Here is a 14,424-nt window from a genome sequence, read left to right on the forward strand (position 1 = left end):
GGATACAAAGATTTTCTGATTGGCACTTGGTTGAAAGAGTTAAGTTATTATCTAAAGACCTGGAATCAATAGAAAGGAGTGTCTGGGTGAAAATAAGGGGTGGTGAAGACCAAAGATTTTATCATGCAGACAAAGCCTCCAGGTAGCAGCCTTCAGAGAGAATAGATTGTAAATGTTTCTTATCAGCCTTTACAAGGTGCCAGATTGAGTTAATTCTGTCCTGGATCAGGAAAAGATCTGGAAAGGTAAGGGAATTCTCTGCAGAACATAGATTTTCCCTGAACTCCTGGCCTCAAGTGATCCTACAGCCTCAGCCTCCCAAAGTGTTGGGATTATAGGCATTAACCACTGTGCCGGACCTGAACATTTCTTTATATGGAATTTACATGTTTCTTGTATGATATTTTATTTTTTGCACTATTGTATTATAAAAGGGATATTTTTTCCCATTTTGTCCCCAAACTGGTTGTCATTGGTATATAGAAAAGCTGCTGCTATTTGCTGTTGATTTTGGGTCCTCCTCTCTTCATAGGACGATTTTGAAGTGTCAAATACATTTTGGGGTAAAATAATTTGATTTCGGCCGGGCACGGTGGCTCACACCTGTAATCCCAGCACTTTGGGAGGCCGAGGTGGGTGGATCATGAGGTCAGGAGATCGGGAGCATCCTGGCTAACACAGTGAAACCCCATCTCTACTAAAAAAGACAAAAAAATTCGCTGAGCATGGTGGTGGGCGCCTGTAGTCCCAGCTACTCGGGAGGCTGAGGGAGGAGAATGGTGTGAACCCAGGAGGTGGAGCTTGCAGTGAGCCAAGATCACGCCACTGCACTCCAGCCTGAGCAACAGAGCGAGACTCCGTCTCAAAATAATAATAATAATAATAGTAATAATAATCTGATTTCTTTTATGGCCTGCTATCTGTCATGTTGGTATCTTATTGCTACAGAAAGTCTGTTTTGTCATTCTTAAGGCCTCTGTTTAAATGTTAATGCTGGTCAGTTGTGCCTGAATTCCAAAGGAAGGAGGGTATCGTGGGGCATGTCTGAATGTCTGACCCTCCCTTCCCATTATGGCCTGAACTCATTTTTCAGGTTAACTTTGGAATGCCCTTGGCCAGAAGGAGGGGTCCATTCAGTAGGCCGGAGGGCTTAGAATTTTATTTTTCATTTACAAATGTTTAACATATAAATTAATTTATGTAGAGCCTTTATATTTAAGAGTCTCCCCCTGCATGAACTGCCCTGTTCCTGTTCATTTTTCCATGCATCTTTCTTTAAAAGTATTTTAAACATTTCTGTTTTTTCTTTTTTTTTCTGTTTTAATAGAGACAAGAGTCTCACTGTATTGACCAGGTTGGTCTTGAACTCCTGGCCTCAAGTGACCCTACAGCCTCAGCCTCCCAAAGTGTTGGGATTACAGGCGTGAACCACTGCGCCCAGCCTGAGCATTTCTTTATATAGAATTTACATGTTTCTTATGTGATATTTTATTTTTTGTACTATTGTATTATAAAAGGGATTTTTTTTCCATTTTTTTCCCATTTTGTCCCCAAACTGGTTGTCATTCGTATATAGAAAAGCTGCTGCTATTTTCTGTTGATTTTAGGTCCTCTTCTCCTTCACTTAATTCTCGTGTTGTTTATAGTTATCTTGAATTGTATTCTTTAGTGTTTTTCAGCTATGTAAACATATTAATTATGAATGGTGATGATCAACCTCTCATTTCCAGATTGACCCCTCCAGTTTCTTTCTCTTGTTTAATTACAATGGCTGATACTGCCAGAACAGTGTTAAATGAGATGGATGATGATGGGCATGTCAGTCTCAGGATCCTTCCAGTGTTTTTGAACTGCCTTTGCAGAATTATAAGTAATGAGAGATATCTAGCATGACTGATTCCATCTTGCTTCTAAATTCACAGACTAAATATTTTTCTTGCTTATTGTCATGCAGAGGCCAATATAACTATGAGAAGGATTTAGTTTATCATTAAACTTGGAGGCAAAGGAAACTGGCACCCTGCTTGTCTGAAGATTAAAGCCATATTCATAAGGCAAGGTTAAAATTATGATAGGGGTTTGAACTTTGCTAATGAGTAGGCATTAAACCATAATCTGCCATTGCTTAGTTTGCGTTTCTATAGGTTGTCTATTGCCCCAGAGTCATGTAACTGAGGGTTGCAAAATGTGTAACTTTCCCAACTACTCCTATAGATAACATCACTATTGTGAAACCTAAAGATATGGTCTTTGAGATATTTTTTAGATTTAACATTTAAGTAGATCAAGACACACTGTCTAGTTCTAAGACTACCCCCTCACATCCCTGCCAAGGAACTAACTCAGCTGCACAAAGACAGTTTGAGATGCTCCTGTGATTTCTTCCCAATTGTTCAGCCAATCATTTGTTCCAGTTTCCCAGAACCCTGCTGGGAAAGTACTTTTTAAAAAGTACTTTTACAAAGCCCCAGCCTCCAAATTCTGGGGGAGACAGGTTTGAGAACTTCCTCCCTGTTCTCCTTGCTCGGCAGGCCCGTGATTATTACATTCTTTGCTGCAACACCTGCTGGTCTCATTAGTCTTTTTTCAGGGCAGCGGGAAAGAAGAACCCATCAGGCTGTGACATTTTTCCATTAAACTAGATACTAGATTTTTGACAGATATAATTTATCATGTAAAGGAAGTTTTCATCTTTCCCTCTCTTAATGAAGACTTAAAGAAAATAAGAGTTGTTGATTTTGTTAAATTCTCTCCAGCATCTGTGAAGCTGATTTTATAACATTTTTCTTTGCTTCTTTAGAATTCCAAATCTCATGTGTTATATTAGCCAATATCTTACTGACTCATTCTTGAATTCCTAGGGGTGGAAAACACTTGATTTTGATGAATTACTTGTTTTATTATGCTATTGCATTCAGTTTTCTAACATATTGTTCATGGTTCTTCCTCATAAATGGTGTTGGCTTCTAGTCATTCATTTTATTTATTTATTTTTATTCCTTTTTTTCTTTTGCCAGAGTAGGCACAGATTTGTTGAAGACAATTCACAGAGTGGGAGCAGGCTTGAGCAAGTGGCTGCTCAAGAGTCCCCTCAATTAGCGTTGTTTTTTTTTTTTTTTAAATTTATTTCCATAGGTTATTGGGGAATGGGTGGTGTTTGGTTGGTTACATGAGTAAGTTCTTCAGTGGTAATCTCTGAGATTTTGGTGCAACCATCACCTGAGCCGTATACACTGCACCCTATTAGTAGTCTTTTTATCTCTCACCCACTTCCCACCCTTTCCCCCTGAGTCCCCAAAGTCCATGTGTCATTCTTATTCCTTAGCATCCTCATAGCTTAGCTTCCACTTAAGAGTGAGAACATATAATGTTTGGCTTTCCATTCCTAAGTTACTTCACTTAGAATCATAATCTCCAATCTCATCCAGGTCGCTGTGAATGTTATTACTTCATTCCTCTTATGGCTTAGTAGTATTTCATTTTACGTGTGTGTGTGTGTGTGTGTGTGTGTATACCTCACAGTTTCTTTATCCACTCATTGATTGGTGTGTATTTGGGTTAGTTCCATGTTTTTACAATTGCAAATTGTGCTGCTATAAACATGCATGTGCCAGTATCTTGTTCGTATAATGACTTCTTTTCCAATGGGTTGATACGCAGTAATGGGATTGCTGGATCAAATGGTAGTTCTACTCTTAGTTCTTTAAGAAATCTCCACACTGTTTTCCATACTGGTTTACGTTCCTACCAGCAGTATAGAAGTGTTCCCTGTTCACTGCATCCACACCAACATCTACTATTTTTTGATTTTTTGATTATAGCCATTGTTGCAGGAGTAAAGTGGTATGGCATTGTGGTTTTGATTTGCATTTCCCTGATCATTAGTGATGTTGAGCATTTTTCATATGTTTGCTGACCATTTGTATATCTTTTTTTTTTTTTTTTGAGAATTGTCTATTCATGTCCTTAGCCCACTTCTTGATGGGATTGTTGATTTGTTTGAATTCATTGTAGATACTGGATATTAGTCCTTTGTCAGATGTATAGATTGTGAAGATTTTTTCCCACTCTGTGGGTTGTCTGTTTACTCTGCTGAATGTTTCTTTTGCCATGCAAAATCTCTTTAGTTTAATTAACTCCCAACGATTTACCTTTGTTGTTATTGCATTTGCTGTTGGGTTCTTGGTCATGAAATCCTTACCTAAGCCAATGTCTAGAAGGATTTTTCCAATGTTATCTTCTAGAATTTTTATAGTTTCAGGTCTTAGATTCAAGTCCTTAATCCATCTTGAGTTGATTTTTGTATAAGGTGAGAGATGAGGATCCAGTTTCATTCTCCTACATGTGGTTAGCCAATTATCCCAGCACCATTTGTTGAAAAGAGTATCCTTTCCCCACTTTATGTTTTTGTTTGCTTTGTTGCAGATCAGTTGGCTGTAAGTGCTTGGGTTTATTTCTGGGATCACTATTCTGTTCCATTGGTCTATGTGCTTATTTTTATACCAGTACCATGCTGTTTTGGTGACTATGGCTTCATAATATAATTTGAAGTCAGGTAATGTGATGCCTCCAGATTTGTTCTTTTTGCTGTTAGTCTTGCGTTGGCTGTGCAAGCTCTTTTTTGGTTCCATATGAATTTTAGAATTGTTTTTTCTAATTCTGTGAAGATGGTGGTGGTATTTTGATGGGGATTCCATTGAATTTGTAGATTGCTTTTGGCAGTATGGTCATTTTCACAATATTGATTCTACCCATCCATGAGCATGGGATGTGTTTCCATTTGTTTGTGTCATCCATGATTTTTTTCAGCACTGTTTTGTAGTTTTCCTTGTAAATGTCTTTCACCTCCTTGGTTAGGTATATTCCTACGTGGTTTTTGTTTTTGTTTTTTGTTTTTTGTTTTATGGGTTTTTTGCAGCTATTTTAAAAGGGGTTGGATTCTTGATTTGTTTCTCAGCTTGATCTCTGTTGATGTATAGAAGACCTACTGATTTGTGTACATTAGTTATGTATCCAGAAACTTAACTGAATTCTTTTATCAGTTCTAGGTGCTTTTTGGATGATTCTTTAGGGTTTTCTAGATATACAATCATATCATCAGAAAACAGTGACAGTTTGAATTCCTCTTTACTGATTTGGATGCCCTTTATTCCTTTCTCTTGATTGCTCTGGCTAAGACTTCCAGTACTATGTTGAAGAGGAGTGGTGAGAGCAGGCATCCTTGTCTTGTTCCAGTTCTCAGAGGGAATGCTGTCAACTTTTTCCCATTCACTATTATGTTGGCTGTGGGTTTGTTATAGCTGGCTTTTATTATATTCAGGTATGTCCCTTGTATGCCAGTTTTGCTCAGAGTTTTAATCATAAAGGGATGCTGGATTCTGTTGAATGCTTTTTCTGCATCTATTGAGATGACCATGTGATTTTTGTTTTTAATTCTGTTTATGTGGTGTATCACATTTATTGACTTGAGTATACCTGCATCCCTCATATGAAACCCACTTGATTATGGTGGATTATCTTTCTGATATGTTGGATTTGGTTAGCTAGTATTTTAAGGATTCCAGCATCTATGCTCATCAGGGATATAGGTCTGTAGTTTTCTGTTTTGGTTATGTCCTTTCCTGGTTTTGGTATTAGGGTGATACTGGCTTCATAAAATGATTTAGGGAGGGTTTCTTTCTCTGTCTTGTGGAATGGTGTTAATAGGATTGGTACCAATTCTTTAAATGTCTGGTAGAATTCTTCTGTGAATTCGTCTGGACCTGGAGTTTTTTTGTTGGTAATTTTTAAATTACCATTTCAATCTCACTGCTTATTATTGGTCTGTTCATGGTATCTAATTCTTTCCTGACTTAAGCTAGGAGGGTTATATCTTTCCAGGAATTTATCCATCTCTTCTAGGTTTTCTAGTTTATGTGTGTAAAGGTGTTCATTAAGTAGCCTTGAATGATCTTTTGTATTTCTGTGGTGTCAATTGTAGTATCTCCTGTTTTGTTTCTTATTGAGCTTATTTGGATTTTCTCTCTTCTTTTTTTGGTTAATCTTGCTAATGGTCTATCAATTTTATTTATTTTTTCAAAGAACCAGCTTTTTATTTTATTTATCTTTTGTATTTTTTGTTTGTTTCAATTTCATTTAGTTCTGCTCTTATCTTGGTTATTTCCTTTCTTCTGCTGGGTTTGTCTTTGGTTTGTTCTTGTTTCTCTAGTTCCTTGAGGTATGACTTTAGATTATCTGTTTGTGCTCTTTCAGACTTCTTGATGTAGGCATTTAGGGCTATGAAATTTCCTCTCAGCACCACCTTTGCTATGTCCCAGAGGTTTTGATACGTTGTGTCACTACTGTGGTTCAGTTTGAAGAATTTTTAAATTTCCATCTTTATTTCATTTTTGACCCAGTGATCACTCAGGAGCAGGTTATTCAATTTCTATGCATTTGCATGATTTTGAAAGTTCCTTTTGGAGTTGATTTCCAGTTTTATTCCACTGTGGTTGAGAGAGTGCTTGATACAATTTCAATTTTCTTAAATTTATTGAGGCTTGTTTTGTGGCCTGTCATATGGTCTATCTTGGAGAAAGTTCCATGCACTGTTGAATAGAATGTGTATTCTGTGTATGTTGGATGGAATGTTCTGTACGTATCTGTTAAGTCCATTTGTTCCAGGGTATAGTTTAAATCCATTGTTTTTTTGTTGTTGTTGTTGACTTTCTGTCTTGATGACCTGTCTAGTGCTGTCAGTGGAGTATTGAAGTCCCCCACTATTATTGTGTTGCTGTCTATCTCATTTCTTAGGTCTATTAGTAATTATTTTATCAATTTGGGGTCTCCAGTGTTAGGAGCATGTATGTTTAGGATTGTGATATTTTCCTGTTGGACAAGGCATTTTATCATTATATAATGTCCATCTTTGTCTCTTTTAACTGCTCTTGCTTTAAAGTTTGTTTTGTTTGATATGAGAATAGCTACTCCTGCTTGCTTTTGGTGTTTGCTCACATGAAATGTCTTTTTCTACCACTTTACCTTAAGTTTGTGTGAGTCCTTATGTGTTAGGCGAGTCTCTTGAAGGCAGCAGATAGTTGGTTGGTGAATTCTTATCCATTCTGCTATTCTGTATCCTTTAAGTGGAGCATTTAGGTCATTTACATTCAACGTTAGTATTGAAATGTGAGGTACCATTCCATTCATTATGCTATTTGTTGCCTGTATACCTTCGTTATTGGTTTTTTGTTTTTTAAATTCTAGTTTTGTTTTATAGGTCCTGTGGGATTTATGCTTTAAAGAGGTTGTGTTTTGATGTGTTTCCAGGACTTGTTTCAAGATTTGGAGCTCCTTTTAAAACAGTTCTTGTAGTGGTAGCTTGGTAGTAGCAAATTCTGTCAGCATTTCTTTGTCTGAAAAAGACTGTATCTTTCCTTCATGTATGAAGCTTAGTTTTGCTAGATACAAAATTCTTGTCTGATAATTGTTTCATTTGAAGAGACTGACCAAACCCTTCCAGCTTATAGGGTTTCTGCTGAGAAATCTGCTGCTAATCTGATAGGTTTTCCTTTATAGGTTACCTGGTGCTTTTGTCTCACAGCTCTTAAGATTCTTTACTTCATCTTAACTTTAGATAACTCGATGACAATGTGCCTAGGTAATTATCTTTTTGTGATGAATTTCCAAGGTATTCTTTGTGCTTCTTGTATTTGGATGTCTGGGTCTCTAGTAAAGCTGGGGAAGTTTATTCCTCTCATTTATTGTCCCAAATATGTTTTCCAAACTTAGATTTCTCTTCTTCCTCAGGAACACTAATTATTCTTAGGTTTGGTCATTTAACATAATCCCAGACTTCTTGGAGGCTTAGTTCTTATTTTCTTACTCTTTTTTCTTTGTCTTTGTTGATATGGGCTAATTCAAAGACCTTGTCTTTGAGCTCTGAATTTCTTTCTTTTACTTGTTCAGTTCTATTGCTGAGGCTTTTCAGAGCATTTTGCATTTCTGTAAGTGTGTCCATTGTTTCCTGAAGTTTTGATTTTTTAAATTTATGCCATCTATTGCCTGGACTATTTCTCCCTTCACTTCTTGTATCATTTTTTGGATTTCCTTACACTGGGCTTTGCCTTTCTCTGGTGCCTCCCTGATAATAACTAACCTCCTGTATTCTTTTTAAGGTAAATTGGGGATTTCTTCTTGATTTGAGCTACTGTGATTTTTTTGGAGGTGTTAAAGAACCTTGTTTTGTCCTATTACCAGAGTTGGTTTTCTAGTTCTTTCTCATTTGGGTAGGCTCTGTCAGAGGGGAGGTCTAGGGCTGAAGGCTGTTGTTCAGATTCTTTTGTCCTGTGGGGTGTTCCCTTGATGTAGTACTCTCCCCCTTTTCCTATGGATGTGGCTTCCTGAGAACTGAGCTGTAGTAATTATCACTCTTCTGGATCTAGCCACCCAGCCAGTCTACCAGGTTCCAGGCTGGTACTGGGGGTTGTCTGCACAGAGTACTGTGATATGAACCATTTGTGAGTCTCTCAGTCGTGTATACCAGCACAGTATTTGGGGTGTCTTCTGGGTCCTGCAGGAGCAATCCACTTACTTCAGGGAGTCTTTGGGTCCTCTCAGCTTTCCTGATTTATTCCTGCAGTCATTCTGGAGCAAAAATTCACTGTGCAAGCCTCCACACACTGCTCTGTCCATCCAAGTTGGAGCTGCAATCTAGTCCTTCCTCCCATCCACTGTGATCTCCCCTTTATTTATTTATTTATTTATTTATTTATTTATTTATTTATAAAAAGTGGACTAAGACACCTAAATCTTAGAACCCAAGTTCCAATTAATGAATAGGTCAACCCTAGAAAGAACTCAGAAGGTAACAGCAAGACCTATGATTCTAAATGCCAAAGTCCTTAAAGGCATTTGCAAATGCATTTGAAAAGTAGTCCAGTTTTCCTGTTGCCTCATTACGGCTTTTCTCCTCAACAACAGGTAGGTAGATAGGTACTGGATCACCTTCAAATGGCTGGTGCAGAACAATTTCTAGTCGTTGATTTTTGTGTAATAGTTTTGGTCTTTGATATCAGTGCTGTGTGAAAGTTTTCTTTGTCTTTTATTTGTCCTGAAACAGTTTGAATAGCATCAGAAATATATATTCTATTTCAGAGAATTTCCTTTTTAACCCTCTGGGACTGGTACTTTCTTCTTACTGCCATTGGAGTAGCTCATTGACACCTTCCTCTATTTCTTCTGTGGAAATTCATCTGTTAAGAATTTCCGTTTCTCCACTAGTTAGTTCTTTCAAGTTATTTTTTCTTGTATAATTATCTATTTAATCCAGGTTTTAACATTTATTTGCATAGAGGTGAGCAAAATAGGCTCTTATAATTTTTTTGTTTTAATTGGTATCTATATTTTCTTCTATTGTTTTTATTTTATTTTGTTTCATTTCTTTTTCGTTCCTTAATTGGTTGGGTAAATTTTCATTAGTTTATTTAAAGAACTAGCTCTCTTAGTTTCTTAACTAGATTTTGTTTATTCCACATTTTCCCCTAGTTTATTAATTTCCGCTTTTATGTTTATTTTCCTCTTTTTGCTTTTATAGTATTTTTTTCTTCTTTTATATTTTCAGTTGAATGTTTCCACCTACAAAGAAGCAGAGACAAAAAACATGACTTTAAAAGTTTACTTGTGCCAAAGTGAAAACAGCTGCCAGGAAGACTCAGACCCCAGTAACCTTGGATATGAGCTTATTTCTGCCTTTGTCACAAGTATGTTTTTAAAAGCAAAAAGACACCACAAGGAGTGGGCTGATATAAAGCTGTTTGTCAGAAATTTTCATTGGTTTACAGAGATGACATTGATTAGTGATTGGCTATACACTGTGTGGGCTATGGTGTCCTGTGTGTGGCATTGTTAGGTTAATTTATAGCCACTCATGGGATAGCTAGCAGTTTCAAGACAGCATTCCTAACCCCAAGGAGGGAAGTAGTATGTGATTGCTGTCTCATTCCCACGCGCCTCTGGGGACTGATCATTTAGAGGAGGTTTGCATTCCTCAGATAAAAGCTTCTTTTCTTTCTCAGATGCTAAATTAGTTATTATTTACATTTAAATTTTTCACATGCCATGTGGCCTCTTTGTGCACTGCTTTCATTATTAATTTCTAGTTTTAATGTAGCATGATAAGCAAATCTTTTCTCTGCTATTTTAACTTTTTTTTAAGTCCTGATGTTGTCTTTATGGCTTAAAATGTGGTCAGTGTTAGGAATAAAAATCCATGGCTGCTCAGGAGGTTACAGGGAGTTGCAGCCCCGTGTCCCTCCTATACAGTGAGCATGAGCTGGCTCCAGGTGTCTGCTATCTGCTGAGCCCCTCTGCTCACCCTCTTCTGTGGTCCTCATAACCACACCCAACCCTCCAGTGGAAAAGGCTGATGAGGGAGAGGAGATGTTGGCGGGGAGAAAACAGAGAGAGAAAGAGGGAGGAAGGGGAGAGAAAGGAAAACAGATGGAGAGGGAGGGAAAGAGAGAGGCAAACATTGGGTAAGATGAGGTTGAGGATCAGGGTTCTGGGTGATCCTCCCACATGGCTGGCCCTCTGTCCTGAGTAGGAAAACATAACCCCCGTTTTACCCTTTTCACTGGAAATCCCAATTCCTTGAACAACCCAGGTGGCCCAAGCCTCTTCCTTTGTGTCTTCTGCCCTGCCTTGCCTATGGAGGCCCCTGCAGGATGGGCATCACTCCCACCTCATCACACAGCCTCTCACAATTTGGGAGATTCTTTCATTTGCCACCCTTTGGAATCACTGTCCTAGATGTTTCTCTACAATGGACTTGGCTTTGCTGTGTGAATCATTCTGATCATTCTTATTTGAGATACATGAGTTTAGTGATTTTGTCTTTATTGAAATGACAGCTGTTTGTCGTATTTTACATTATGGGCCCTGTGTACATTTTAAAATACGTTTCATTAAGTAGTCTTTTCTTTCTTTTGTATGTTCATCTGAGTTAGCCTTCTGATACTTGAAAGGTTTGTGCCTTGTTTTAGTTGACCCCTTTTATTTATAAAATGTCCTTATCCCTCTGTTTCTTCAGAGTATTCATTCATTAGCTACCATTAGCAATTATGAAATTAGCATATTCCTCATCTTCCTCTTCCCCTCTCTTCTTTATCACCAGTTTTAGTCATTTTTTTCTCTTATATATGCTTTTACCTTTTTTAGTTGCTTTGTTAAATCTTCATGTCTTTTGATTTCCAGCAATTACTGATGAGAGAATCTGCATTATTCCACAGCTCCCACCTCTTCTTCTCTTCCCTCACCCAAATTTGGTTTATTGTATGATTTCTACATTGTCAGAACATGAAATATTTACCCTTTTTTCTTACCACCTATGTATTAGTTTGTTCTTGCATTGCTATAAAGAAATACCTGACACCGGATAATTTATAAGAAAAGAGATTTAATTGGCTCACAGTTCTGCAGACTGTATAGGAAGCATTGATGTGGGCATCTACTCAGCTTCTGGGGAAGCCTCAGGAAACTTACAATCATGGCAGAAAGCTAACGGGGAACACACATATTACATAGCCGGAGTAAGAGCAAGAGCGGGGGAGGTGCCACACACTTTTAAAAGACCAGATCTCATGAGAACTCACTATCATGAGGACAGTACCAAGTGGCAGGGATTGGGGGTGACACTAAACCATTTATGAGAAACCTGCCACCATCATCCAATCACCTCCCACCTCCTCACTGCCAATGCTGAAGGCCCAACTTTCAATACTGGGGAATGCAATTTGACATGAGATTTGATGTGGGCACAGATCCAAACCATATCAACCTACTTCCCCACATTAGTCTTACTTCTGGTTCTGGAGCTAATATATTTGGTTCTTGCTCGGCTTTTATTTGGCATAGTGTTCCTCTTTGGTTGTCTGAAGTTTGCCCTCTAGTAGATTTTGTAGGAAGATTCATGGAATAAGCTTCCTCTAAGTTCCCACATATTGAAAACTGTTGCAGCCATTATATTGGAATGACAGTGTGCTGACTCTGGACTCCTTGGACACATGTTCTTTTCCTGGGGAATGTGGTTATCTTTCCATTCTGTTCTCTCCTGTAACTGTGGTTCTCCAACTGTGGCCCAGCAGCATCATGACCACCTGAGACTGGCTTAGAATACAGACTCTCAGGCCCACTGCAGACCTGCTGAATCAGAAATTCAGCTGGTGGCCCCAACACTCTGTGTCTGAAGAAGCCTCCCTGAAATTCTCCATTCTATCTTTCTTATTTGTGGTGATTTCAAGGTCAGCCTTCTTTTCCCCCCTCAACGATTAATGTTTTTCTGTGATTGTCAAGAGAATTCTTTTCTTTTGTTTTCTTTTTGAGACACAGTCTCACTCTGTTGCCCAGGCTGGAGTACAGTGGCACGATCTTGGCTCACTAAAACCTCCTGGGTTCAAGCGATTCTCATGCCTCAGCCTCCCAAGTAGCTAGGATTACAGGCATATACCACCACGCCTGACTGATTTTTGTATTTTTAGAAGAGATGGCATTTCACCATGTTGGCCAGGCTGGGCTAGAACTCCTGACCTCAAGTGATCCACACACCTCGGCCTCCCAAAGTGCTAGGATCACAGTTGTGAGCCACCGCGCCCAGCCGGTAATTATTTCTTTATTTGCAACTCCAGCAGCTTTGCCAGGACGTGTCTAAGTGCTGGCCACTCTGGGTCACCTTTTTTCAGCACATGGTGTACCTTTTAATGTGTCCTTTGTTTCAGGAAAGATTTCTTGAATTAGATCTTTACATTGTTTCTATTCCAATATGTCAACTTTCTTTTTGGGAGACTGGCATACATCTATTAGTTCTCTTTTGTCTTTTCAAATCTTTTTTGTTTTTCCTTTTTCATCTAGCCCACTCTCCTTATATTTTCCTCTGCATCCCTTCTTTTGTGTTCCGCACTTTCCATTCTCCATTATACTCTAAAATGTTGACTTTGTTTCCTTCATTTCTGCTCTCTGGTCTTACATCTCAGAAGATAATGATTCCTCAGGTTGTTCAATCCTGTTCTTGTGTACAGTGTTTTTCTGATAAATTATCTTAATCTACTATGAGTATTTAGAATTTCCCCTCTTGACTCTTGTAGTATCTTGTATGTGTTGAATGGTATTTTCTCCATTTATCCTTCCCTCCCTTCTTCTTTCCTACCTTCCTTCCTTTCTTCCTTTCTTTTTTTTTTTTCTTCCAGCATTACTCATAATTTAAAGAGTTGCATTTTTTCTTAACTAACTGCAGGTGGAGTGTGTGTGTCTGTGTGTGTGTTGCGTACACACATGTATGTGTGTTGATATTCACAGACACTGAGCCCTTTGGCAACTGAGTTCTCACTTTAGGACGTTTTCTGTTTTCTTCCTTCAGAATGGTTCCTGCTCATGCATGTTTGATATTTGCCGCTTTTAGCAGTTTTTGCATCCATTTTGTATTCTGAACATGCTAGCTACCTCTTAGTTTCACTAAACAAAAAGAGAAAGAGTTTTTATTTTTATTCACTGTTTTCTTTTTTATTTTTGGATTAACTCCTAGAAGGTTAAGTAGAAGGCTAACTATATCTCTATTTCACATCAGGACTTGCTCTATTATAATAATTTTAAGCATCTGAAACTTTGATACATATTCATTGGTTTCTTTTGTTGCTTTATGAATGAAGTAAGGAGTTGGTATTTGTATTAGGCCATTCTCCAATTGATATAAAGAAATACTTCGAACTAGGTAATTTATAAAGAAAAGAAGCTTAATTGGCTCACGGTTCTGCAGGCTTTACAGGAAGCATGGTGCCGACCTTTGCTCACCTTCTGGGGAGGCTTCAGGAAGTTTACAATCATGGTAGAAGGCTACAGGGTAGCAGGCACATCACACAGTGAAAGCAGGAATGAGAGAGAGAGAGTGAGATGCCACACACTTTTAAACAGCCAGATCTCAAGAGAAGTCACTCACTGTCGCAAGGACAGTACCAAAGGATGGTACTAAACCATTCATGAGAAATCCACTCCCATCATCCAGTCACCTTCCACCAAGCTCTACTTCCAACTTGGGGTATTACAATTCAACACATGAGATTAGGGAGAGGTAAACACCCAAACTATATCGGTGTTACATCTTCTATCAGGGGTTAAGTCTAAAGTCAACTTGAGGCTAGGCACGGCGGTTCATGCCTGTAATCCCAGCAATTTGGGAGGCTGAGGTGGATCACCTGAGGTCAGGAGTTCGAGACCAGCTTGGCCAACATGGTGAAATCCTATCTCTACTAAAAATACAAAATAATAATAATAATAATAATCAACTAGGCATGGTGGCGGACACCTGTAATCTGAGCTACTTGGGAAGGTGAGGCAGGAGAATCGCTTGAACCTGGGAGGCGGAGGTCGCAGTGAGCTGAGATAATGCCACTGCACTCC

The 14,424-nt window shown here is 38.4% G+C and overlaps 1 protein-coding gene across 1 annotated transcript in view; it reads left to right on the top strand.

Moving 5' to 3' along the window:
* PKD1L1 (polycystin 1 like 1, transient receptor potential channel interacting) overlaps positions 1-14,424 on the top strand; it is a 180,985-nt gene that overhangs the window by 17,381 nt on the left and 149,180 nt on the right. The window contains exon 8 of the mRNA XM_073008857.1: positions 9,572-9,737. Coding sequence (XP_072864958.1) covers positions 9,572-9,737 — 166 coding nt within the window. The remainder of the gene's footprint in view (positions 1-9,571; positions 9,738-14,424) is intronic.

The sequence above is a fragment of the Chlorocebus sabaeus genome, chromosome 21 (assembly GCF_047675955.1).
Source record: "Chlorocebus sabaeus isolate Y175 chromosome 21, mChlSab1.0.hap1, whole genome shotgun sequence".
NCBI lineage: Eukaryota > Metazoa > Chordata > Mammalia > Primates > Cercopithecidae > Chlorocebus > Chlorocebus sabaeus.